The following is a 26,403-nucleotide window of genomic DNA, read 5'->3' as shown; positions in this document are numbered from 1 at the left end:
CAAATCAGTGTTGGCTGTGAACTGGGACCAGGATGCCACTGTCACCTCAGATAAAGCAGCTGCAATGCTGTGCCCTGCTATACCCTGGTCGCCAGTCACCTCCTAGTTGGTCAAGACCACAGTTTCTGGCATTATAAGCAAAAACCCATGAAGGAGGCTGCATGTTTCGATGGAAGATGAGGATGAAGTACAGCATGCAAATATCCAAATGCCTCCATCTCAAGTCCCCAGTGGATCTCAGCAATCACATATCAACCATTAAGGAAAGTTTACAACTACATTGAAGGGCTATGGTCTCCAGGTCAAGAAATCTTTTTCTATACCTTACTCTGCAGACTTGCTATGAGGACTATAGACCCTTTTATAGCTTATTTTCTCTGGCTTCCACTTTAGAAAGCATCTCCTACATGAAACGAAGTGCATTGAGTAGGAGACTCACTGCAGAATGTAGGGTGTAGTACTGGTGAGGGGTCCTCATTTATAGGGTTTCCCAGGGACAAGGTACTTCTCCTTGGTACTGGGAATTGAACTCAGGGACTTGTGCTTGCTAGGTAGATGCTCTACCACTTGGACCATACTTCCAACCCTGTTTTGTGTTATTTTCAAGGTAGAGTCTTGCTTCATTCCCCAGCTAGCATGGACTGTGATCCTACTACTTGTGCTTCCCCATGATGCTTGGGATAACAAGCATGCATCTCTGTGCTTAGTCACTGTACTGCCCCTGAATCTAGGACAACCACTACCCAGTAGTAAACAACTAGCCAGTTGTTTTGAGGGGGGAGGGCTTTGGGGGGGTCCGGTCGTGGGGCCTGAACTCTGGGCCTGGGCGCTGTCCCTCAGCTCTTCAGCTCAAGGTTAGCGCTCTACCACTTGAGCCAAAGCTCCACTTCCGGCTTTTTTCTTTTTGCTTATGTGGTGCTGAGGAATCGAACCCAGGGCCTCATGCATGCAAGGCAAGTGCTCTACCACTGAGGCACCTTCCCAGCCCACAACTAGCCAGTTGTAAAGATGGAGTCTCTTGAACTTTTATGCCTGAGCCGGCCTCAAACTGTGATCTTCTGATCTCTGCCTCCCAATAAACTAGGTAGTTTCCTCCTTTTCATATTTACTTATTTGTTTGTTTTTTGATTGGTTGGGTGTAGGGCTTGAACTCAGGGCCTGGGCACTGAGCTTTTGTGCTCAAGACTAGTACTCTACATGAATGAATGAATGATTTTAGAAAGTAAAACTTTAATATAAACATGTTCCTGAAGACCATACATCCCATATTTGTTCTATATTAGTGAAAGAAAAGCTCAAGAAACATTTGTGAATGTTCCCAGGCCAAGGGAACATTTTTCAAAACTGCAATCTCTGTTCTAAAGAGCAGCAGAGGGTGACTGGGAAGAACTAAGACTGGCAGAGGGAGTGTGCACACGTGGGGCTTTGCATGCGACCGCAGGGGTACCTGGGAATAAGCGGATTGCATTCTCCAGGGTCCAGAGGATTGATGTCACAGTTCTCATAGTCAAAGGTTCCGTTCCACAAGTGCTTTGCCAGCTGAAATGCTATTTTCCGTTGGGCCAATGTGACTTCTTTTCCATGCCACACGTAAACTTCACTGCCAAAATCAAACACCAGGACCTAGGGAGATGACAGAAAATAATTTGTCCACTTTGAGGATGGGCTGAATAGGAATCAGGTCTCTGGGGTCACTGAGCCAAGTAGTGAGGGTATAAATCCTAGCAGGATAATCAATGCAGAAAAAGGGCCTGAGACTTTGTCAGCCAGACTTCTTGTCCTGAAGCTCCAGCTTCATATTTCCTCTTCTGAACTCTCAAGCCACTTCAAACTTTTCATTAGGTGGGTGCTGGTGGGCTCATGTTTGTAGAGATCTGAGGGTGGTAGTTCCAAGCCAACCCTAGTAGGAAAGTCCATGAGACTCTTATCTCTAATGAACCACCAAAATGTCAAAAAGTAGAGCTGTGGCTCAAGAGGTACTAGCCTTTAGTAAATAAGCTTAAGGATAGTGTCCAGGCCTTGAGTTGAATCCTTAGGACTGGCACAAAAAACAAAAACAAAAACCAAAAAGATATGTGCTTCTGATTAATAAGAGAGCTATTTGAATACACCTCCTAGCTTCTTTGTGTACCCCCTCTACTCCCTAGGGCATGTGTTCATTCATTCACTTCATGTACACAGATGATTGCATACATATCAAGAACAAGAGTATAATATCTCTTCTCTTCTGTGCACAATTCTACCATGCTTAAGGGCAGCGATCTTACTACTCTCATACTTACAATTCAGGCTTATTCCTAAGAGGTTGCTGAATGAGTACCGAAATATCATGCTAGTTCTCACTTCCACACCTGTGGGTTTTTTTCTTTCTTTCTACTCTTTTTTTCCCCTAGAATATTTTCTACCTTCATTCCCAGCAGTCTAAGTTCTACTTAACTTTAAACTAGGCTCATTTCATTTTCTGAGCCAGACACACTGGTGTCATTTGTCTGCAATCTATAGCTACTCAGGAGACTGAGATCCAAGGATTGTAGTTCAAAGTTGCCCAGGCAGAAAAGTCTCTCATTTCCAATTAACCACCAAAAAGCCAGAAGTGGAGGTGTGGCTCGTTATAGGGCACCAGTTTTGAGCAAAAAAGCCAAGCAAGGTCCTCAGTGTTTAAGCTCCAGTATTGGAACAATAAAATACAATGAAATAAATAAATGACTCTGCAGGGCTTAGGGGTGTGGCTTTAGTGGAAGAGCCCTTGTCTTGTGAACTCAAGTTTTGAGGTTTATTTCCCAGCACTATAAAAACAAAAACAAAAACACCCAGCCAGGTACAGTCATTCATGCCTGTACTTTGGCTTTTTTTTTTTGTTTGTGTACAGACCTGGGGCTTGAACTTGGGGCCTATGTGCTGTCCCTGAGCTTCCTTTTGCTTAAGGCTAATGCTCTACCACTTGAGCCACAGCTTCACGGCTTGCTTTTTGGTAGTTTATTGGAGATATGAGTCTCACACTTTCCTGCCCAGGGTGGCTTTGAACTGCGATTCTCATATCTCAGCCTCCTGAATAGCTAGGGTTAGTTGTAGCTGTGAGACACTGGCACATAGCTAATGTCTCTAAATACTCAAGAGGCAGAGATTGGGAGGCTTATAGTTTGAGGTCAGTCTTTAAATTTTATTCCTCACAATTTCTTTTTTGATAACCTTTCCCCATATTTAAATGCTCATACATTCAATCTAGTTTTGGATTGTGTTTTCAAATATGCTTCTATCCAATGAAATTTGTATTTATTTATTTATTATTATTAATAATTGTACAAAGTAAGGGTTTTCATTATGGCATGTCCATTCACCCCTTATTACTCCTCTCTATCACCCCATTCTCTTTTCCTTTCTCCCTTCTTTTCTCTCCCTCTCCCTGGTTTCTTTTTAAGATAGGGTCTTACTACTGTAACCCAGCTTTGGCCTTGAACTCATGGTCCTGCTTCAGTTTCCTGAGTGCTGGGATTACAGACATGTACTATCATGCTCAGCCAAATCTCTTCCACTTGTTTTCTCAGCACTTAAGGCCATTGCAAGGGTAGGTAATTAATATTTACTCTTGTAAGAGGAAAAAACCCTACATTAATTTGTTAAGCCCATAACTGAAATACACACTTAACTGGAAAAAAAAACCTAAATCTTTTCAGAAAATTAGAGAGACAAGGCAAAGTAGTGTTTACATTTTGTCTAAAATTGCACACCCTCAATGATCCATACTACCTCTGGACAATGTTCGGGACTAGCTGTTAGAGCTGGAACATCTATGCATCTGTAGAAGGCAGTAATGGTTTGAAGTCCCGCACAGATATCCTATAAGAGCTGAAGTGATGGACAATTAGTGAGAAAGCCAGATAACTTCTATTGGGCACTAACTGTCTGCTACGCTGGGCAGCTCTGGGAAGAGTGCTCTAGGGGTCTGTCCTGGTGCCTCTGACCTGGGGAGCACTCTCCATACCTCTCTGGACTGCAGGAGAGAGCACTTGGGAACTTTCCCCCAGTAGTCATCATCAGGCACAAGCTTATCCTCCATCAAACGGTAAATGCAGTTCGTTTCTATGATGGCTGTCTCATACAGTTCATCCTCCTTTGGGTCTCCAGCATCTGTGGAGTGAGAATAGTACGAGAGCATCACATTTGACATGGTGAAGGAGCTAGTGTAGAAAGATGAACCAAGGGAGCTAAGACAGGATGTTCAAGTCTTAAGTATAGAAAGCTCTTACATTGATAAGTGGTTTGGCCACCCAGAAGCTTCCAGAAATCTTTGGCTGCATGAGTGTGTGTATTAATTCCTTCCTCAATGGTCTGGATATAGGTAGCTCTGCAGCCAAGCTCCCTCTTTGTCTGAATTAAAGTTGCTAGTTCTGACGCCTGAAAAGAGAGAGGAATGCTGTGACCGAGGAAGTAAGCTGGCATGTACCAAGCAAATGTGGCAAATGTCATAATGAGCAGAGGAACGGTTTGTGTCTGAAAGTCTTGTGACCACAGGGGGATTCTGGATGTTGGGTATTTTCAATAAAGTCAAGAAAATGTAAACCAGGCACTTGTGGTTCACACCTGTAATCCTCACTACTCAGGATCTGAGGAACACAAAGCCAGCTAGACAGAAAAATCTATAAAACTAGTTTTCAATTAACCAGCAAAAAGCTAGAAGAGAACCTGTGGCTCAAGTGGTAGAGTATTAGTCTTGATTGAAAAAAGCTAAGAGTGAGCAGGAGGTCCTGAATTCAAAGTCCAGTACTGGCACAAAAAAGAAAGAACATGTCACTTAGGGAATTGATATGAACAAGTACTAGCTCTTTAGAGCAAATAGTTCTTGATTTTTCATGTTCCATAGCTCACATATGAAGCTTAAAACAACTACCTACCCCCAGGAGATTCTCATCCAGGTTTGTGGCAAAGTTCATACGTTCCCAGGATAAAGGGTCTTTGCTTGGTGATGGTTCCTTGTTTATTTGGGGCAGGAATAATCTAAAGCAGAACTAACTAAAGCATCCCAAATCAGTACGTCACAAAAGCTCAGGAAAAGTCAGGCTACCTGTCTCTTGTCACTTGAACAAAACATTAGGCATTTAGGAAGCTCTGTAAGGATCAGATAGCTGGTAAAAATAATTGTTGCATAATGGAAGTGTTAACTAAAATATTTTGGTGGTCCATGGGTTTGAATTCAGGACGTCATGCTTGCTAAGGTAAGATCCCATCACTTGAACCACAGACCTCAACCCTTTTTGGTTTCATTATTTTTCAGGTAAGACCTTGCTAACCTTTTTGTAGGAGCTGGCCTCGGACCATAATCCTATCTCCACCTTCCAAGTGAGAAGACAGAGGGATGATTGTAGTAGGATTCTAGCTGCGATTACAGGCACAAGCCACTGCACCCAGCCCAACAAAAGCAGTTGTTCAGACACCCACCTTTGCCTTTTCGATGACATTTGCGAACTCTCCAACCCACAGAAAGCAGTACTGGGGAGACAGCAGAAGGAAGCAGTCCCCGCTGTTGAGTGACGAGGCGCGAGGCTCCACCAGCCTTGTTTGCACGTGTCTTCTTCCTGAACACAAGACCCAGAATCACCACTTTCTCATGGGGCCCAAGGCAGGTGGGAAGCATGGCAGTTATAGACTACCAATTCTAAAGGTTTTTGTTTACAAATATGAGTTCCCAAGTCTGCGTGGCATGCAGAGGGATTTAAGCTGGGCCACGTGATACTATTAGTGATTACTTCCCCTGCTTAATGTTGAACACCTCCCTTTTTAGGACTAGTCACAGTGGTCACTGTACAGCATGTGAACAGGTGTGTTTGTGTCTCACTTGCTGTCCAGAGGAAGGGCAGAGAGTAGAGTCCCACAAATTTCATTTCCTTCTGCATTCTTTTGATTCCATCCTGGTGCCCTCCTTCCTCTGGCTAGCATAAAATCTCTGCTCATCTGAGCAAGGAGACATGAGTGGAGAGTGGTCTGAGGTCTTCAGACTCATCTGGTGTCTGCATGGCAGTGTGGGGACATGGGACCTGAGGGACCAGAGGAAGTGGGAGCAAAAGCTGAGAGGCAGGAAGAAAAGAGACCTGACTCCAACTCCAGCTTTGCCACATAGCACATGCTGTGACCACATTAAAGACCTCTGAAAGCCCCAGTGGGCAGCATATCTCCTGCCTCTGAGATTTGATTAGGTGTAAGAGTTGTATTCTCAGAAAGCTCGCATGCTGGGTTCCTGACAGGCAAGGAAGGGTACAGGCAAGACTCCTAGTGGGACTAGACAGAACTGATCAATGCACAATGCCTCCCCCAAACCCCGCTCCAGTCCCTGCCCCACCTGTGCTGCTCAGAAATACCTTTAATCTGTAACAACATCAGCTTTTTGTAGGGCACAGCGCTGTTGTTAGAATTCTGCTCTGTCAGGTTGACACTCCGCAAGTTGACATTGCTGAAGTTTTCCTTACTGGCTAAGCCTGCCAGAGTCACTTCGGAGAAGTTGGAGTTGGAGGACACTGGGTGAGAAGGAGAGCCATGTAGAGGGAAAGTAAGGTGCTCATTGAATTGACAATGTTTACAATCAGAAATCATTCCCAACCAACTCATGATCTGTGCATTTTATAGTTATCTAAGGAGGAAAACGTACTCAAGCTTGGCTCTCTATGCCATCAAACAATCACCGTCCAAGAAAACCTAACTGCAGAATCTGAGGTACAAACCACTTCATGGCAAGTGCCACGTGATCATGCAAACTAAAGTAGCAACATTAGGATAAACCAGGTGAGGAGCTCATTTGTTCCAATTCTACTGAAAGCTGTTATAACTGCTAACAACTTTCTGTTGTGCACAACTGTACACAATAGAACAATGAAACCCATTAAAATGCCCTTTAAAAGTAGGAGAAGAGGAGAAAAAAAGAAAGATTAATATGGGGTGAATTAGATCAAAGTACATTATGTGTATGTATGGAAATTTTATAATGAATCTCTGGTGTAATTAATAGATGGTAATATATAAAGAAAGAGAGAGAGAGGACAGAGGGAAAGGAGAGGGAAGGAGACAGAGAGGAGAGAGGGAGAAAAGGAGAAAGTGACTTAGCCATCTCATCTAAATACTGTATTTCTAAGAAGAATCTTGGGAAATTCGGTTTGTGAGTCTGTGGGAAAATACAAATTATAATAATATTCAATAATATTGAATAATAGTATTCAAATATCAAGATTCTGCATGCAGTCACCTCCACCAACAAAACCACTTTTTTGGAACAATGGAACCCCGCATTGTTAGATAAAAGCAGGGCAACTTGGCCTTACATGGGAGTAGAGAGCCAGGTGCCCACTCCCTCACTCTCCATTCAAGGCCCATTCCAGCCCGTCCTACCCCACTTAATCCCCATCCTGACACTTGGCAGCCCTTAGTGACCTCTATGTAGAATGGTTTGAGCTAGATCCTAGTGGCCTGTGAAAATCCTTGCTACTCAGGAGTATGAGATCTGAGAATCTTAGTTCAAAGCCAGTTCAGACAGGAAAGTCCATAAGATTCTTATCTCCACTTAACCACTAAAAAGCCAGAAATGAAGTAGTGTTGTGGCTTAAGTGGTATAGTGCCAGATTTGAGTGAAAAACCGTACGAGAAAGCACCCAGTTCAAGCCTCAGTAGGAGTATATTCACACAAAAATAAGTAAATTAAATAAAACTAAATAAAAATAAAAACAAGTAAAATAAACTAAGGAACGATTCGAAAGTATTAGCTTAAAACTCTAGGATTAAGAATAGTGAGTTGAGATATATTTCCATAGGAAATTCCGTTGGCTCTTGAATAAGATGAAGTGAGAATTACTGTGTTTGGGTTCTAATAGGGCTGAATCTGGGTTGAACCACAAAATCCAGAAGCATCTTTCTTCTTCAATCAGGATGATTTTAAATTGCTCAACTGAACAGATGGTCCTCCTTGACCCTGAAAATTTAGGCCCACATGCCTGTTTGTGCAAATTTACTTATTATTTAATAGATGTCATTTGAGCATCTTTTCTGGCCTTCACAAGGCAGAAAAATGAAGAAATAAGTACAACAAATGAACACCCTATGCCCAAGCAGAGAAGCAGGGCAGTGGTTCCACTTACTCTTTTCCACCTTCATCCGCTTGGATTCCATGAAGGCCACATTCAGCCTCTGCTCCGTGTATTCCTGGAGGAGATCCTCTCTTGCCGCCAACATCTTCAAGGGGTTTTTGGAAGCCTGGACTCGGCGCTTGGGCCTAACTGCACGCTTGTGCTCTGCCACAGACGACGTTAATCTGGGGGCCAAGCAGAGTTGGGTTTTATGGCTGTAACACCAGCCACCCCTGGTTTGCCTATGGATCTTGGACTCAGAGTAATGGGTTCCATAATAGCATTGCTTGATTTCATTATGACGACAGCATCTCCCATTCTTACTCACCTGACAAGAAATCATGGGATCTTGGAGGTAAAGGGAGATTCAAGCCCACTGAATCCAGGATGTCCCTGTCCCAGGAGCCCAGTTCACTTATGCCCATTGGTGTCTACTTAGTGGCTATCTAATGCTCCACGGGCAGCGTGTCCTCCACTGGACTGCTCTAAAGGCCGAGGAACTGCTGTTTCATACCATGCCACGTCCTAAGTCTCTTTGGAAGGGCTCACCTGTGTAGAACGGTGCCTCTAGAATTCACATGAAGCCACTGGCCCTCAGTCCCACCCTTGCTGCTCCAGAACAACAGTTCTTTTTATTCAATAGCTTTTCAGTTCCAACACCAATTCTCAACCGCTGGCCCCTGAGAGAAATAACCACAATTTGTGGTTGTGTGTGCATGTATGTGTGCCAGCACTGGGGCTTGAACTAAGGGGATTCTCCTCCCTTAGCCTTCTTTTTGCTCAAGACTGGAACTCTTTCACTTGAACCACACCTTCAATTCCAGTTCTTTGCTAATTAATTGGGGATAGGAATCTTTTGGACTTGCCTGCGTGGGATGGCTTCCAACCTTGTTTCTCAGATCTCAGCATCCTCAGTAGCTAGTATTACAGGTGTGAGCTACTGGTGTCTGACAATAACCACAATATTGAAGAAGATAGTGCAATCAATGCAAGAGCCTGCAAACCACCTGTGATTCCACAGGCACTCCCTTCACTACTGTGGACAGAAGAGCAGCCTGGGAAGCTGGTAGGTCTAGTGATGAGACTTCATAACAGACCCCTGCTGCTGCCTGCAACTTCTAGGTACTTAGGTCTGTGAGCAAAAGTCTTGTTAATGTATAACACTGCCTCTGTGTGTATCTAAATGTACACATAGATGTTTAAATGACCATATTGAACTACTTAAACAGTGACATTTGGTGAGGAGAAAATTGAGAAATGGTTAAATAACCATTTATTGCAAATACAAATGTCATTTGAAGGTGGGCAATGGAAAGTTGTTCTTTAAAGACAGGAAATAAAACTGAAATAAATTGAACAAATTAATAACATGTAAAAATGTACTGGAAGCATCTTACAGAAATTTTAAGATGACTACCGGGCTGGGATGTAGCTCAGTGGCAAAGCGCTTGCCTAGCAAGTGCAACGTCCTGGGTTCGATCCCCAGTACCAAAAAAAGAAAAGACAAAAAAAAATACAGTTAAAAAAAACCCAAACAAAAAAAGAAATTTTAAGATGACTAAACATACTCAGACAGTCACCCAGATGGGAAAGAACAGAGACTTGGCAGGTGCTTGTGGGCATACCCTGCCTGGCACATGACTCCTGCTTCTGGCAATGGCCTGGGGGCTTTCCTTGGAGAAATCCACTTCACCCTTCCATGGCCTGGATGGGAAGGATCTAGACACCATCTTCTGGTTCTTGGCTATAATGGATGGTTTAGAAGAACTTAGAAAGCTGATAAAAATCGTTCTCCATTTTTTTGGTGCCAGTAGTGGGACTTGAACTCAGGGCCTCAGGATCTTACTTGGGTTTTTCACTACTTGAAGCAATGAAAAGCCAACCTGGAATTTCTGCTGGCTCTAGTGGAAAGCAAAGCTATGGTGCCCAGGTTGGCGGCAGGATCTGGAGCTGGATGCAGCCACAGCTTGACAGAGAGTGAAACCAGTTCATAAAGAAGAGAGGCCACGTTCTGATGGGGCTCTGGAACCTGAGATCCTACTAGTTTTCAGCATGTGAACCTATAATCCTTCCACAACTTTCTTTTGCTGAAGATAGTTTTTCTTAGGCATTTCTGTTTTTTTTGTTGTTGTTCTTGTTGTTGGTCATGGGGCCTGAACTCTGGGCCTGAACACTGTCCCTCAGCTCTTCAGCTCAAGGCTAGCACTCTACCACTTGAGCCACAGCACCACTTCCGGCTTTTTCTGCTTACGTGGTGCTGAGGAATGGAACCCAGGGCCTCATGCATGCAAGGCAAGCGCTCTACCACTGAGCCACCTTCCCAGCCCCTGCCTTAGGTATTTCTATGGCACTTATAACTGACAGGATCCCAATACCACAATAACTTTTTGAGGTAGGTTTGTTATGTTCTTGTGGGAAGAGTCATTTTTGGACATCATTGAGAAAATTCTCAGGTCTACTGATTTTATACATTATAATAAACTAGGTAACCTCTCTACCCCTCTTGGTTTTCTAGCTATACTAATCATGTGTTCTTACAGTGACACTATTTTGATAGAACAGGACAAACCTCTGTGACACACGCAGTCTGGAGGATGTATATTTATCTGGCCAGAGTGTCAATGCGGCTGCAGGGAGATCAACTCCCATGAAGAACACAGTGACAGAGTTCCTGGCAGAATGATGTGGGGAAGAGGAGAAGGAAGTGTTCTACAGCAGACGAAAGACAGAGGCAGAGACTCACTTGGGTGCATAAGGGTCGAAAATGACATCGAAATCTTCATCTAACTCCACAGGACTTTTTGGGGTGTTGGAATCCACACTGCGGTAGAATTTGGCAAAGGTTTCGTCATCATCCAGCTTCATCACCTCCTTCACAGACTTCCCGGTGACAGTGAGGATCGTTTCCTGCATCCCACCAACTATCAATCAATAAACACACAAGTAAGAGGCTTAAAAATGTTTTTTTCAGACATGTGTATTATTATTATTATTATTATTACTTTGTTGGGCGTGGGACCTGAACTCTGGGCCTGGGCACTGTCCCTCAGCTCTTCAGCTCAAGGCTAGCACTCTAGTATTTGAGCCACAGCACCACTTCTGGCTTTTTCTGCTTGTGTGGTGCTGAGGAATCAAATCTAGGTCCTCAGGCATGCAAGGCAAACACTCTACCACTGAGCCACCTTCCCAGCCCCAGTTTGTGTATTATTGAAAGTCCCTGATTTAGTACATGATTCTGTCTTGGTCATAGTTTTGAAAGCTAACAGCAAAGATTACAATAACAAAATAATTAGTAAAGCTACACTAAAAAGAAGACAATTTAGCATGAGGATAAGCAATCAGAATTAGGATATGGAGATTATGATAAGAAGCAGGTTTTTTTTTTAAAAAGAACGTTTTTAGCTATTCATTATAAATACAAATCACAATATGATAAAACAGACACTTGGTCTGGTCTTACCTTTGTTATTTAGCCTTCTTAGAAAGGTTTCTAGCTTATCTAACTTCAGGTCTGATTCCAATTGCATATCTGGTCTGGCTTCAATATCTAATCAAGAAGAAAGCATCAGTAAGTGAGTGTTACTGAAACTCAGATCAGAAGCTCACAGGCTATTGGGGACCACCATAGTTACTCACCTTCTAGGGGTTTGGACACTGGCGTAGTACCTCTTGACTTACTACACAGAGGAGATGAGACTGGAGTTATGGCAGTGGGTGATGCCAAGCCTGAAGAACAAATAACACAGTGATACAGCAGGTTAAAATTATTCTGGAAATTTCTAGGACCCAATGAATTAATCTCTATGAGTACCTTGTAGATTTATAATCCATGCATGTGTGTGTATACTCAGCATATGTATCTAGTAGCTACCTTGACTATGCAGGGGCAACTGTAACTACAGATAGCATTTTATTGTTTCTAAGGATTGTGCACTCGTGAGCTGATATACCAAATATACAATAGAGACACAGGAAAACAAGCCGCGAGACTGCATCAGGCAATCAGAATGGACTTAGATGGAGTTAAAAGTTTTGAAGGCAACAGATGGAGCACGGTTGTCCTATTAGAGAGGAAGCTAGTTAAGATCAAGCTGTGAGCCAGGCCCAGAGGACCACACCTGTGATCCTAGCCACTCAGGAGGCTGGCATCTGAAGACTAAGTTTGAAAGCCAGCCCAGGTAGGAAAGTCGGTGAGACTTATCTCTACGTAAGCACCAACAAAGGCCAAAAATGGAGCTGTGGCTCAACTGTTAGAGTGTTAGCTGTGAGCAAAAAAACTGCTCAGGGACAGAGCTCAGGTCCTGAGGTTAAGCCCCAAGACCAGCACATACACAAAAAAGAATAAGCTGTGTTACATTAGCCAAAAGTGGTCCCTGGTATTGGGAGTTACAGAGACAATTTGGCCTTATGGGCCAAATAGTCACTAACGCAAAGAGCACTGGGTTTTTGGAAGAAAGACACAGGAGGGTGTATATTACTCTGATTTTGTATTGCTGAGGATCATACTCAACACTCCCAGTACTGTTCTCCCACTCTACCAAAAAAAAAAAAAAAGGTGGTTCTGAGAAAGAATTTGTTGAGGTATTCTTAGCAGGCTTGTAATCACTTCTGAAATCTACAACTGTCCTCGCTTTCCAAATGGGAAAGTTTTGACATGGTGGCAAGTTGAATCACACTTCATATTGCAGGCAGCCCCAAATGATTTTTATAAAATATTTAGTAAGACTAGCACACAAAACCTACACAGAAAAGATTCACTTAACACTGGGATGCTTAAAACTTCACTTTAAAATAACAACACCAACAAAAAAGCATCTGTTCCAGACCACATCACCTCTGTGGGTGAGCACAGGGCACCCACATGCTCACAGCGCATGTGCACTGGCTCTGACCTTTCTTCACCATTCTGCCGGCCACTGTGAACTGGGTGGAGTCATTGGCAGCACCTCTGCCCTTGGTCTTCCATGCTTCCTCCCGCACGGTGATGAGCTGCTTCCTCTCCTCAATGGTCATCTGGCTCTCCCGACTTTCCGTGACCCGCTGTTTGCAAGAGAAAAGAAATAGAGGGAAATAGAGTTAGTCTGTAGCATTCATGACTGAAAGAGCAGGTGAAAAAAACAAACAAAAAAAGAGTAACACATGAAGTTGCTCTAGAGTCTGGTCCAACTCAGTGAACTGTGGGCGCATGGGGAGAGTCTACATGCACTCACACAGACCACAGTGAGTCTAGATCAACTCAGAATTGGATAGGAAGAGATGTCCATAAGATTCCTGAACTTGGCACACACCTCCCTTCAGCAGATTGTCATAGGGACAGCAAAGTAGCCAGGTCACCCATGGAAGGGGCTTTAGGCCACAACAAACCTAACAACTGAGGATGCAGTGTGCACAGACATAACATACATAGATACCATTTCTACTTAAAAGATGCCTTCAAATATTTCTCATTGTGCTTCTGAAAAAACCTATTGCTTCCATTTCTAGGCCAATGGTGGTGCTTCTTTGGCCTGATGCTGGGAACAGAGTAGGTAACCAAGGGGAAGGGGGGGTGGAGAGGGACCTGAAGAGGACTCTGGACTGGGACTGGACCAGGATGACAAGGTTAAGTTGGAAAATGACAGATAAGACTGAAAGCAATTGGGGTGAACTGGGAGGGAGGAGGGGGACAGGAAGGAAGAGTGTAGGTGAGAGTGTGGCGATATTGAAGTGGAACATCATGTTTCCTCCCCCTTCTTTCCTGCCACCCTACTTTGACTACAAACCCCCTCTCTGCATTAAGGCACAGGATAGGGCAAGAAGCAGGAGGGAGAGAGGAGGGAAGGACCAGGAGAGTTAGGAGAGAAATGGAGAGAGGGAGAGAGAAGGAGAGAGGAGAAAGGAAGAGAAGGGAAGGGGAGGGAGGAAAGGTTGGTGGTGGGGGAGAAGATTCCAGAGCTGATTCCAAGAAAGGAAGAGAGAGAATGAATCCTTCTAAGAGCAGGAAGAACTTCATCTGGAAGGCTACAAGGAAGTTATTCTTGGCACAAAGTCTCTGACAGCTGGCATGGCCTCCTAGGTTTGCCCTTTTGCTTTTACCTAGGTATCTTCATGGCCCTGAGGGGCACCATTTCTACTAGGGCATTTACTTTCTAGTTGTGCCTAAGCACTCCTTAACTCCTGTCAGTTCTCTAGCTGCTCTTCCTTCCTGAGGAATTTTCCTTGGATAAGAACTCATCAGAGATCCAAGTGATCCCAAGGCCTTTTCCTGACATGGGCCTAGGAGTGCCTTTGGTGGAGTATCCCCAGGGTTCAGTGGTTTTTCTACCTCCATAACTTTCCTTCTACTACATGAGTTGGTCCCCCTCTGGGATCAACAGGAAGGGCAGGAAGAGAGCAGAGATAGTCACAGTTAATTTTCTTAATTATGATTATGGTCTTCCCAATCATCTAATCTTAATTATAATGACTTCCTTCATAGGATTCTTCACCAGACCATCACAGCCGGAAGAAATTTTGAGATCCTTGGTAATTTAAATTAGGTTAAGAACCTTTTCCTAAAGGAATAGGATGACTAAATGAAAGATACGATCCTGGCTTCGATCTTTAATATGGTGGGGGAAAAAAGACATTATTAGGAGGAATTGACACAATATGAATACAAATGTGAATTAGACAAGCATTATGTCAATGTTACATTCCTCATCTTAATCACTGTATCACTGTATTGTGGACATGAGGGAAATACTTTGGCAAATATACCCTGAAAGGAGCATACACATATACAACATATACACATGAATGCACACACATGATTTATGGAGGAAAGAAGAGTGAGAGCAAATGTTAATAATTATTGGGCTGGGTAAAGGGTGCAGGAGGGTACCCTGCTTATTACGGAAACTTTCCTAGAAGTTTTAACTTTAAGCAATAAAGACGTTTTCAAAAATTAAAAACGAAAAACAACTATATATTTCCTATGACGGTCAAGAAGACCCTAATTTCAAGGAATACCTGAACTGACTTGCTGAAATGCCCTCACAAAATTCAAGAAAGAGAGAAGTTTCCACTGAAAATGGAGTTGAATCAAATCAATAAAGTACATGACTTGGCTTAAAATATTTCCAGAAAAACCAAGTGCCAAGAGAGTTGGCTCCGTCAAGACTCAGACATCTCTCAGCCTTCACTGAACTCATTAACCCATCTCCAGTATCGAGGGTGTGGTACTGGAGTGTATAAATGACTCAGAAAAATTGTTTTGAACCCACAATTTAATTCCCAAAGCACTTGGAATGGCCCTAGAACTCCTTCATACTGGAATGAAAAACCATTGAAGAAGTTAAAGCTTTAATTCATGTGACAGATCTAAGGCAAGAAGCTTTCTACTCCCCTGCACATTATATTAAACATAAGCATTTTTATCTCTCTACACGTTTCTACTTAACTTGGGTTGGGTTTCGGGAAACCTGACTCACCAGTCCACTTTACATGACTCCTTGTGTTAAGGGGGTTAGAAATATGAAGTTTAGGAATATGAAGAGAGAAAGAGATGGGGGGGAGAGGGGGTGAGAGGCATAGAGGAGGAAGACAGAGGAGTAGTATGTGTATGTTTGTGTGTGTGTGTGTGTGTGTGTGTATGTGTGTGTGTGTGTGTGTGTGTGCGCGCGGGTATACATTAGGGAATGAAACAGTTGGGCAGAAAAGAGGGTTTCTCCTAGGACAGAGATTTAATAGGAAACAGATTAGAGCCATATAAAAGACCAATCAGGAAAAAATGTTTTTAAATTATCATGTGTTGCTGGTAAGTTTGCTTCCCTCCCACATCTCCTGAAAAATGGGACAGTAAGAGTGCAGCTGACATATGTTGTTAAGAGTATACTGAAGGGTAAAACACTTCTGCAACTAGAAAGCTTCAAGGAAAGAAAAATTTGTGGTTTAGCTTTTAAATTTTCATCTTAAGTCTAGTTAAACTCAACCGTAAAAAGAAATCATAAGAGCGTAATGTTAAATAATAAAAATGGAAAGAAGAAATAGAAGTGTGGCTAAGCCAGGACATTTTTGCACACTGTTAGGAGATTTAGCTTTGAGTCCTTCTTAGCAGAGTTTTGAGTGTCTGTGTCAAGCATGCAGCCACAAATGGCCTCAACAAAAGATGGAAAGATCACAGGCCTCTGCTCAGACCTCAAAGTAACTATAACGTTGTTCTAGCACCATCAGCCAGCTCAGAAAATTAAAGGATGAGCTCCTGACTTAGCACAGGATTTAATGCTTGGTGATTAAAAAGGGGAACTTGCCCCTTAAGCTAGTTTCATGACTGTGAGGGGTAGACACACTAAAATCATAGACACACACACAATCATAGACATACACACAATCATATACACATCATATACACATACTCACACACACAACAACAACAGAGCAAATAAATGAGTTTGCCAAACAAAACCAAAGTCCTTCCCTACTGCTCAGAAATTGCAATGAGGCTTCATTTGTATAGGCTTTTCCTCACCTGATTAATAGTTACAAAAGACAGGTATTTATGGGCAGCAGGTATAGCAGGAGAATAAGTAGAAGCATATACAGGTTCCTATAGAGCAAAGCAAGAAGATTAGAGATGAAAAGACTGATTACAAGGGTGGCTAGATGGGTGAGATGGGGTGGTGTGAGGGAGACAAAACAATGGAAGTTCTAACAGAAAAGTTAATTGACTCATTGCAATTTCACCTTGCTATTTTTTTAAACTCCCGTTTTCCCTTTATTTTTGTGCCAGTCTTAGGGCTTAAAATCAAAGCCTGGGAGCTGTCACTGAGCTGCTTTGCTCAAGGTTAGTCCTCTACTATTTGAGCCACAGCTCCACTTCTGCCCTCTTGGTGTTTAATTGGAGATAAGAATCTCACAGACATACCTGCCCAGGCTAGCTTCCAACCTAGATCCTCATATCTCAGCCTCTTGAGTAGCTAGGATTATAGGCGTGAGCCACTGGAGCCTGGCTTCAGTTTGCTTTGTAAAGAGAGTCCTTCCACGAATGCCAATACTAAAACCAGTTCACAGGTGCAGCACATGTATGAATCAGCTTTGTGTTGATAGAATGAGGAATGGGAAGACTACTACAATGCAAGCTGCTTGGTTATCAAGATGGGATTCATGACTTTTGTCGGCAATGTTAGCATTTCACACACACACAAAAATCACCTTCTGTAAGGTATTTTTGATAGGTAAATAAAAATAATTAAAAAACTTAAGAACATGGGATCAGCTTTTCATGCTGTATAAAGGCTGTTATTCTTAAATCACATACAAATGAAGGAGGGCAGAGAAGACCCATCTAATGATCAGAATGAGCTGGAACGGACTATAACCAGGCTTGTCATCTAGAGGGAGTGACACCTGACACACAGGTCCTGGAAGGGATAATCATCTATGCTTGGAGGGACGGGAGGCCCACCTGAGTGACTTTTTTTTTTTCTTTGTTGTTTTGTGCTGGTACTGAAGCTTGAACTCATGATCTTGCACTCTATATTGGCTTTGGCCAATCAAGGCTGGTGCTCTACCACTTGAGCCATACCTCCATTTCCTTGCATTAATGTTTACAAGGAATCAGACAAAATCTGGAAGTCCCTCTCACGCAACATTTTTAAGGTGTCCTAGAATACACTTCGTTTATTATAACACTATGTTCTTTGCTCAGAGGCATCTCATCAACCATTTTTTTGGATATATAGGATGCAAAATCTCAAACTGAGCATGTTCAGGAATGTGCCTGGCTCTCTCTGCATGAACTGTGAGAGTTTTTCCTACATGAATATATCTACACGTTTCCAGCGATAGCCTTCTGCCTGCTGTGTTCACAGAGATGCACCTCTGAGAATTCTCTCGAGTGCACACCTCAGCAACGTCAAATCCTAGACTTTTCTTCCCTCTTTCATGTCCCGGTTGTGCTTCAGGGCTTTGCACTCACCCAGGGGAGACCCACTGTGGTCAGTTACATGAGGACACCTGTGTGGGGGAGTCAAGCTTACCCAAGGTAGATAAGAAATGGCATTATCATCTGTAAATCCTGCTTCTTCCTACAGGTTAAAACAAACAGAAGAAATTGCAGAGGATTGGAAGAGAAGCGTCTAGTCAGGGTCCCACCATCATTTTCATGCCTAGGCTTAGTTAGAAGCGTGCACGTGCTCACAATTCAGTGGCATAAACACCATGAGAACTCATTTCCTGCGGGGAACTTTGAGATGTCATCCTCCAGCCTTACTGTCCCCTCTTTTCCTTCCTCTTTTGCATTGGTTTCATTCATCATGGTGGTGACTGGACATTTCAATGACAGAGGCAGTGACAAAATACATGAACATGCAAGATTTGCCTTCCTTGAATTTTTAGGACCTTGTTTTGGAGCTCAAAGGATCTGAGCTGACCACACAAGGGCTGAGTCAGCCTCTCATCTGGGATTCAGGAACAGATGCCAGTTTGTAAGGGGCAATTCTATAAATGATTTTATAGAAAAGTCGGATATACTACATAGTTATTTTAACAAACAGACACAAGACAGGGTGATAGGATTGGAATTTTAAGTTCTTATTAGATGAAAATAAAGACTGATCAGATCACTGCTTTAAGTGATCTCTCTCTTTTCCTCTCTCTTTTCTTTCTGATGGAATGAATTAGTGTAGAGGAAACACGACACAAGCCATGCTACGTGACACATACTCCACTCAGTATGGACCAGGCCAACTCTACAAACAAAATAAGCTTTATTGCTTAGAACTAATTACATAAACTACAAAGAAACAGAAGTGCTCAAGTCATTTGGCCTAACCCAAATATAGGAGAAGGGTGGCAACGAAGATAGTATGTTTTTTCATGGGAAATGACCAAAAATTAGGGAAATAATTAATGCTCTCAAATGACAAACCATCAACCCCGATTTGAGGGGAATAAAACTGAAAAGCAAGAAACTGTTTCTAAGTTCCTTGCTTCATGGGACATGGCTAGAATGATGGAGAAAAACTCAACAGTTCTTCAATGCTATTCAGAGGCCAAAATAGAAACATATTACTATATAGGACCTCAATGACATGCTCATGACAGCATTACAGGTTCTTTTCCTTTGGGACATCCTCTTGGGCAAATAGGTATCCATTTCAAGGCATCCTTTATACTCTTTTTTAAAAACTGGGGACATTTAAATTCCCATGTGGCTTCTACGATGTCATTTTCAGGTGGTACTAGCTGCTGTACTGTGTGAGTCTCAGGGCGAAGGGAGTGACTTACAGTTGTCATGACATGCCCCACCCTTTCTGTGTAGTCACAGCTGCAATTCTCGGATCTATGCTTACCACACACAGAAAGGAACCCAAGCTGTGAAATGTTTGGTGATCACAATTATGCATTGTTTGACAAATTCAGAAACTAGGAAGTGTTGGCCTGATCATAAAACCAGCTCCTTTGTACCCAAGCTGGTAAAGCTGGAAGGTTCGATAACTATGTTTTGGGCAGTAATATATGGACAAGTTTACTCCTACTCTATCTGAATGCATATGTTTTAAATGGGAGAGAGAGAGAGAGAGAGAGAGAGAGAGAGAGAGAGAGAGAGAGAGAGAGAGAATGTGTGTGTATATGTGTGTGTGTGTGTGTATAGTGGATACTGGATTACTGGATACTGGGGCTTTAATTCAGGGCCTGAGCTCTGTCCCTTAGCTTTTTTGCTCAAGGCTGACACTACCACTTGAGCCACAACTCTGCTTCTAGCTCATGAACTGCAGATAACAGTCTCATAAACTTTTGTTTTGCCTGGGCTCATTCCGATCTCAGCCTCCTGAGTAGCTAAGATTATACATGTGAGCCACCAGCACCTAGCCACAAACGTCTTTCTTGAGGTCAATGGACCACTTTTCAATTACTCCTGAGAGCTGGCTGGGGATGACCTCTGAGGCAGTGAAGGGAGAGATGAACCAAGACACTGCCAGAGGCTGTCAGTAAACCACTTGACTTGAACGGAATTTGAGATTTCCCTATGTGACAACAGCCTAAAATAGATGGACTTAAATTTAGCATCAAAGAGCTTATTGTCTCAGACCACACTGAATGAGGCCATCAAAGAGGGCTAAGAATTGTGAGTTCGCAGTAGCTGCAGAGACATGATCCAAGTAAAGCACTTCACATTGGCAAGCCCAAGCTACCTAGAAACCCAGTGCTTGAACCCCATCCCTGGGTTTCTACCCCAAGGTTAGCAATGGCAGGGTAACATGGATCTTTTGTCCCCTAAACACCTCAGCCATGTCTTTGAGTAGTATTTACTACTGAAGACCATCCATCACTCTTCAGTGGGTAGGAAAGATAGATCCACCATTTATGTGGATTTCCATCTCGCTTTGTGCTTTTTTGGCTCAGCTTAATTTTCATCTGGCGGTAGGGGATGGTTGGTTTCTGAAAGCCCAGGTACTCTGCACCTTTCAAGATGACCAGCAGGGCACTCTGGTGCTGCTTGGTACCATAGCACACTGCTGACAGCTTTGTCAGTAAGTTATGTACCAAAGTTATTTTTGAACCAATGATTTTTAGGACTTTTTTTTAGGTATTGGGGATTATACCAAGAGCTTCATATATGGTAGTCAAATGCTCTTTCAGTGAGATACAGCCTCAGCACTAAGATTCTTGTAAACAGAGTTTGTGGGCCAAGGTATAAATTATTTGAAGGACTCAGTTTTCTTTTATCTTGAAATCTCAATTTCCTACATTTATACTTTAGTGTTCAGTTGTATGTAGTTGTTGAAAACATGATAAATGGCTGAGAACTAAATGTCCTTAGTTATTATCTTTAACACCAGGTAGGAAAAAAATGAGAGTTCAAATTGCCATTCTGATCTCACTGTTTTAGAAACAGAAGTACCATAGAAATAAAATAGCATCTAGATTACTAACTCGTACAATCTCATTTTTATCTAATGAGACCTTACTGAACAAAGGTCACCTTCATCATTTCTTTTTTCCATAGATACTTATTTTCATTTTTGAGATAGGCTCTTGCTATATTCCTCAAGCTAGTCTTGAACTCCTGAGCACATGTGAGGCTCCCACAGCAACTTCCCTGGATAGCTGGAACTATAGGCACACAACATCATACTAGACATAGGATGTTTATTTGAGATCCAGAAGGGCCCAGGTGATCAAGCAGTTGGGAACATTTATTTTTTCCTTTCTATTTGAAGATTCTGAATCTGAGAAATTGGCTAGTGGGTATGGCCTTTACCCAGAAAGCACAATATACAGGTATCAATATATCTGCAGTGCTAGCCAGCAGTTTTGAAAGTATGTAGTAACTGGCCAAAGACTGGTCATCATTACATTTGTAATTTAACAACTCATAAATATTCTTTTATATGAAATGTTTGCTAGCACTGGTCACCATATATAACTTTTATTTAGTAAATTAATTCAATAAAAGGCATATCTCTTTATTATGAAACAGGCTTAAAAGTATTCAGAAAGTATTCTACTTAGGTCTTAAACCTCTGCATAGGAAACCCAAATCCATATTTTGTAAGTAACATGTAAGCTCTTAGTAGTAAGTTAAGAGTTGCATTGGAGGGTTCTTGTTTTCTTGGTTTTTGTTGTTGTTTGTGCTGGTACTGGGGCTTGAACTCAGGCCTAGCCACTGTCCTTTAGTCTTTTCACTCAAGATTGGTACTCTACAGCTTGAGCTACAGCTCCACTTTTGGCTTTTTCCTGGTTCATTAGATATAGAGTTTCATGGACTTCCCTGTTCAAGCTGGATGCGTAGCTGGGATTAAAAGCATGGGCTACCAGTGTCCCACTCTTTTGAAAGTTTTTAATCACATTCTAAATCCAGAATTCATTTAAGAATGTGTGCATATTTGGAAATAGTCCCATGCATGTTGAGGCATTATGTGCAGTGCTATTAGGACTACAACATATTAAGACTTGGCCATTTGATTAATTTAGCAGCTACATGACAGGCTAAGCATGTTCCTAAGGCATTTATGCTCTCTAGAGTAGGACTTAATCCAGACATGCTTGTCCACCTGACAAACTGACAGGCGTGATGTTAGAAGCTCTGTCCTCACATGGAAACATTACCTTCTTCTTTAGAGACTGCTCTGTTTCCTGGATGTGTAGGCTGCTGCTGGCTGATGCTTTGACGTATTCCTGCTTTCGATGAAGTCTGTTCTTCCAGTCTTCTTCACCACTCTTCTTCAGCAGTGCCAACCTGGAAGGAAAACATACCAACCAAAGACTTCACCACCAAACTCTTAGAACTTGCAAGTCCTTTATCTAAAAGGTCCCAAAGATTTTTCAGCTGATTACAGAGTAAGGCTGAACCCGTAACTGTCAGATAAGAGAAATATAATCATTCCAGCAAGGGAATAATAGACATCTGCTTTTTTTGTTGACCGTGGGCTGAGAGCAATAAGAGAGGATTAAAGTAACCATCCCCAAGTCCTTCCATTTCCTTATCCAAAGAAACATAGGTCACATAGTCTCCATTATTTGTAATAATTAGTATATATCTAGGACAATCTTAGCAGATGAGTAGAATAGCTCAATAGCTATGTACATATGACCATATAAATGATGCTAAGTGAAATGAACTTCAAGACATGGATACAAGAGGTTTTTCTTTGTTGTTGTTGTTCTCAATGTACTACGTGATTTTTTTCTTTTGTGCCCCCCCCCCCCCGCCCATGGTTTATCCCCTGTTGTCACTGCATTCGATTTTGGTACCTTGGGTATTGTATATACATTTATCTGAATTAGAAAAGGGAAGGGGAACAACAAAATGGTGAGACAAAGGACAAATGTGGAACCTATGCAACACCAATATTCACAAGATAATATGTTAGAAATGATCTGTACAACTTGGGGAGGGGAATGGGGGAGGGAAAGAGGGAGAAAAATGAGGGAAGGGGTAACAAGTTACGCAAGAAATGTAATCAGCTGTAACCCCTCTGTACATCACCTTGACAATAAAATTAAAAAACAAAAAACAATGTTGTGATAAACATGGTTGTGCTTGTAGCTTTGGTATGACCTTGTTTGTGATCCTTTGGGTAAATGTCCAAAAATGGGATTGTTGGGTCAGAAGCTCTACATGGAGTCTTTTGAGGAACCTCCATACTGCTTTACAGAGTGGTTGAACAAATTTACACTCCCACCAACAATGTAGTAGGGTTCCCTTTTGGCCACATCCCCTCTAACAGCTGTTATTAGATTTCTTGATTATAGCCATTCTAACTGGGGTGAGGTCGAATCTCAGCGTTGTCTTGATTTGCATTTCTTTTGTGTTAGAGAAGTTGAGTATTTCTTCATGTGTCTATTGGCCCTTCTTATTTCCTCTTCAGAGAAGTCTTTCTTTAAGTCTTTAGCCCATTTGTTAATAGGGCAGTTGTTTCTTTGAGGATTTGTTGTTGGGGGATTTAAGTTTTTGAGTTCTAAGTATATTTTAGATATGAGACCCTTGTCTGTTGTATGGCTAGTCAGGATCTTCTCCCAGTCTGTAGCTACCAGCACAACCATGTTTATCGCAGCATTATTTACAATAGCTAAGATATGGAACCAACCACGATGCCCCTCAGTAGATGAATGGATCAAGAAAATGTGGTATATATACACAATGAAATTCTATGCCTCCATCAGAAAAAATGACATTGCGTCTTTTGTTAGGAAATGGAAAGACTTGGAAAAAAATCATATTAAGTGAAGTAAGCCAGGCCCAAAGAAACATAGGTCCCATGGTTTCCCTTGTTTGCAGTGACTACTATATGTCTAGGACAAGCAGAGTAGGTCAAAGGCTATGTACATATGACCATATGAGATAATGTTAAGCAAAATGTACCCCAAACAGGGACATAAGAGGTTTTTTTCTTTCTTTCTTGCTAGTGTTTTTAATGTACTTACAAAACACTATGTGATTCTTTTGTTTCTATTGGATGTTCTTCCCCCATGGTATAACCTGTTTTCACTGGATTTGATGCTGGTGCTCTGCACCTTGTATATATATTTTTGTAATTTGGGGGGGGAAGGACATTTCAGAATGCTTAAATGAGGATTCAGCCTGACCCATTGTGACAACGAGATGTACAGGACACTATATTGAAAATGAACTTTACAATGTGTGTGTGGGGGGGAGGAGTTGGGGAGGTGGGGAGGGAAGTGATGGTAGGGGGAAAATAAAGGAGGAGGTAACAATGCTCATTATGAAATGTACTCATTACTCTACTCATGTAACTGTAACCCTTCTGTAAAACATTTTTACAATAAAAAAAAAAACCCAAACAAAAAAACTCATCCCCAAAGAAAAATGTCTTCTAGTGACCCCTGCTGGCCACTTGATGAAATGACATTAAATGGAGAAAGCTGCGAGCAGTTTTCTGTACATACTGCAGCCCAGGAGTTTAAAAACTGTATTTTATTCCGGTGCCCTGCATCTTGTATATATATTTTTCTAATTTGGGGAGGGGAAAGGAAATAACAAAATGTTGAAATAAGGATATAGGTTGACCCATTGTAACAATGAGATGTACAAGACATTATATTGAGAACAAACTTTACAACTTCTGGGGGGGAGTAGAGGAGGTGAGGAGGGAAGGGATGGTAGGGGAAAAACAAAGGAGGGGTAACAATTCTCGATAAGAAATGTACTCATTACCTTACTCATGTAACTGTAACCCCTCTGCACAGTATCTTTACAATAAAAATATATACAAAAATAAAAATAAAATACAAACAGTAAAAAATTGAAAAGATCTTAGTATCATGCATTTAAGCTAAAGGTGGATTATGATGTTTTTTTCTTGTATTCAAAATCCTGTACTTTTCCTCCAAATGAACCTGACCTAACACATAAATAATGTATAATATATACATATTATACATTATACATATATATATACATATATATATATATATATATATAACACATATATATGTATATAAAAACTGTTTTCAGCTGGGCGCTGGTGGCTCATGCCTATAATCCTAGCTACACATGAGGCTGAGATCTGAGGACTGCAGTTAAAAGCCAGCCTGGGGAAGAAAGTATGTGAGGCTCTTATCGCCAATAAACCACTAGAAAACCCGAAGTTGTGCTGTGGCTCAAGTGGTAGAGCGCTAGCTTTGAGTTGAAGAGCTCAGGTACAGTGCCCAGGCCCAGAGTTCAAGCCCCATGACTGACAACAAAACAAAACAAACCAACCCCCCCAAAAAAACCTTTTTAATAAACCCATTAAGAACTATTACTTCAGCTTTCCTCAGGGAAAAGATTATATATAAAAGAAAGAATCTAATGAAAAGAGATGGCTATCAAACCTACTTGAGTACAACCTTTGTGTAACTTGATGTTGAGCTGCTTGGCTACTGGAGTCTCTGGAAAGATACTTTCATGAACTTGAGGCTATTTTAGTTTCCTATATGTATTATAATGGATGAAGAAATTTGAGTTGTGTAAGTTAGACAAGCATGGGAAATGTAAAAAGTAAAGAGGTGATGGTCAGTAGACTCACATACACAGTAGTCTATGCTAAAATAATTTAAAGAGTAGAGAAACAAACAGATCATTCTGCCCCATCCTGCAGTCCTCTGCAACATCTTTCCATCTTAATACAGTATGTAGACGCAGGGCTGCACTGTTAGGTGTTTCAGCAGTTCTAGCTCCCTATTATGTGTGTGTGTGTGTGTGTGTACACACACACATACTTTAATTGTAAAGATACAGTCCAGAGGGGTTACAATTACATGAGCAAGGTAATGAGTACATTTCCTATAGAGCATTGTTACCCTTTCCTTTGCTTTTCCCCTACCAATCTTCCCTCCCCAACTCCTCCCCCGCTCCCCACATTGTAAAGTTCATTCTCAACATAGTGTCTTGTACATCTTGTTGTTACAATGGGTCATCTTGTAACCTTATTTCAGCATTTTCTCATTTCCTTTCCCCTCCCCAAATTAGAAAAACATATATACAAGATGCAGGACACATGAATCAAATACAGTGCCAACAAGGATTATACCATGTGGAAAGATCATACAAAAGAAACAAAAAAAATCGCATAGTATATTATAAATGCATTAAAAACAACAGCAAGAAAGATAAAATCTCTTGTGTCCCTATCTTGGGGTTCATTTTGCTTAGCCTCAGTTTATATGGACATATGTACATATATTTTGACCTTTTCTGCTTGTTCTAGACATATACTAGTTATTACAGATATGGGAAACAATGGGACCTATGTTTCTTTGGGCCTGGCTTACTTCACTTAATATAATTTTTTCCAAGTCTTTCCATTTCCTAACAAATGGGGCAATGTCA

The 26,403-nt window shown here is 41.8% G+C and overlaps 1 protein-coding gene across 4 annotated transcripts in view; it reads right to left on the bottom strand.

Moving 5' to 3' along the window:
* Svil (supervillin) overlaps positions 1-26,403 on the bottom strand; it is a 172,458-nt gene that overhangs the window by 19,795 nt on the left and 126,260 nt on the right. For 2 of the 4 annotated variants that reach the window (XM_013014723.1, XM_013014724.1), the window contains exons 14-25: positions 22,179-22,308; positions 18,104-18,151; positions 12,998-13,145; positions 11,742-11,831; positions 11,566-11,652; positions 10,849-11,026; positions 8,118-8,290; positions 6,354-6,509; positions 5,437-5,573; positions 4,248-4,395; positions 3,983-4,128; positions 1,448-1,623 (exon numbers count right to left, since the gene is read on the bottom strand). In XM_013014723.1, the coding sequence (XP_012870177.1) occupies positions 1,448-1,623; positions 3,983-4,128; positions 4,248-4,395; positions 5,437-5,573; positions 6,354-6,509; positions 8,118-8,290; positions 10,849-11,026; positions 11,566-11,652; positions 11,742-11,831; positions 12,998-13,145; positions 18,104-18,151; positions 22,179-22,308 (1,617 nt within the window). The remainder of the gene's footprint in view (positions 1-1,447; positions 1,624-3,982; positions 4,129-4,247; positions 4,396-5,436; positions 5,574-6,353; positions 6,510-8,117; positions 8,291-10,848; positions 11,027-11,565; positions 11,653-11,741; positions 11,832-12,997; positions 13,146-18,103; positions 18,152-22,178; positions 22,309-26,403) is intronic. The other 2 variants (XM_013014725.1, XM_013014726.1) reach the window with 1 other exon arrangement.

The sequence above is a fragment of the Dipodomys ordii genome, unplaced genomic scaffold (assembly GCF_000151885.1).
Source record: "Dipodomys ordii isolate 6190 unplaced genomic scaffold, Dord_2.0 Scaffold24, whole genome shotgun sequence".
Taxonomy (NCBI): Eukaryota; Metazoa; Chordata; class Mammalia; order Rodentia; family Heteromyidae; genus Dipodomys; species Dipodomys ordii.
This window is presented reverse-complemented; position numbering and strand designations above follow the sequence as displayed.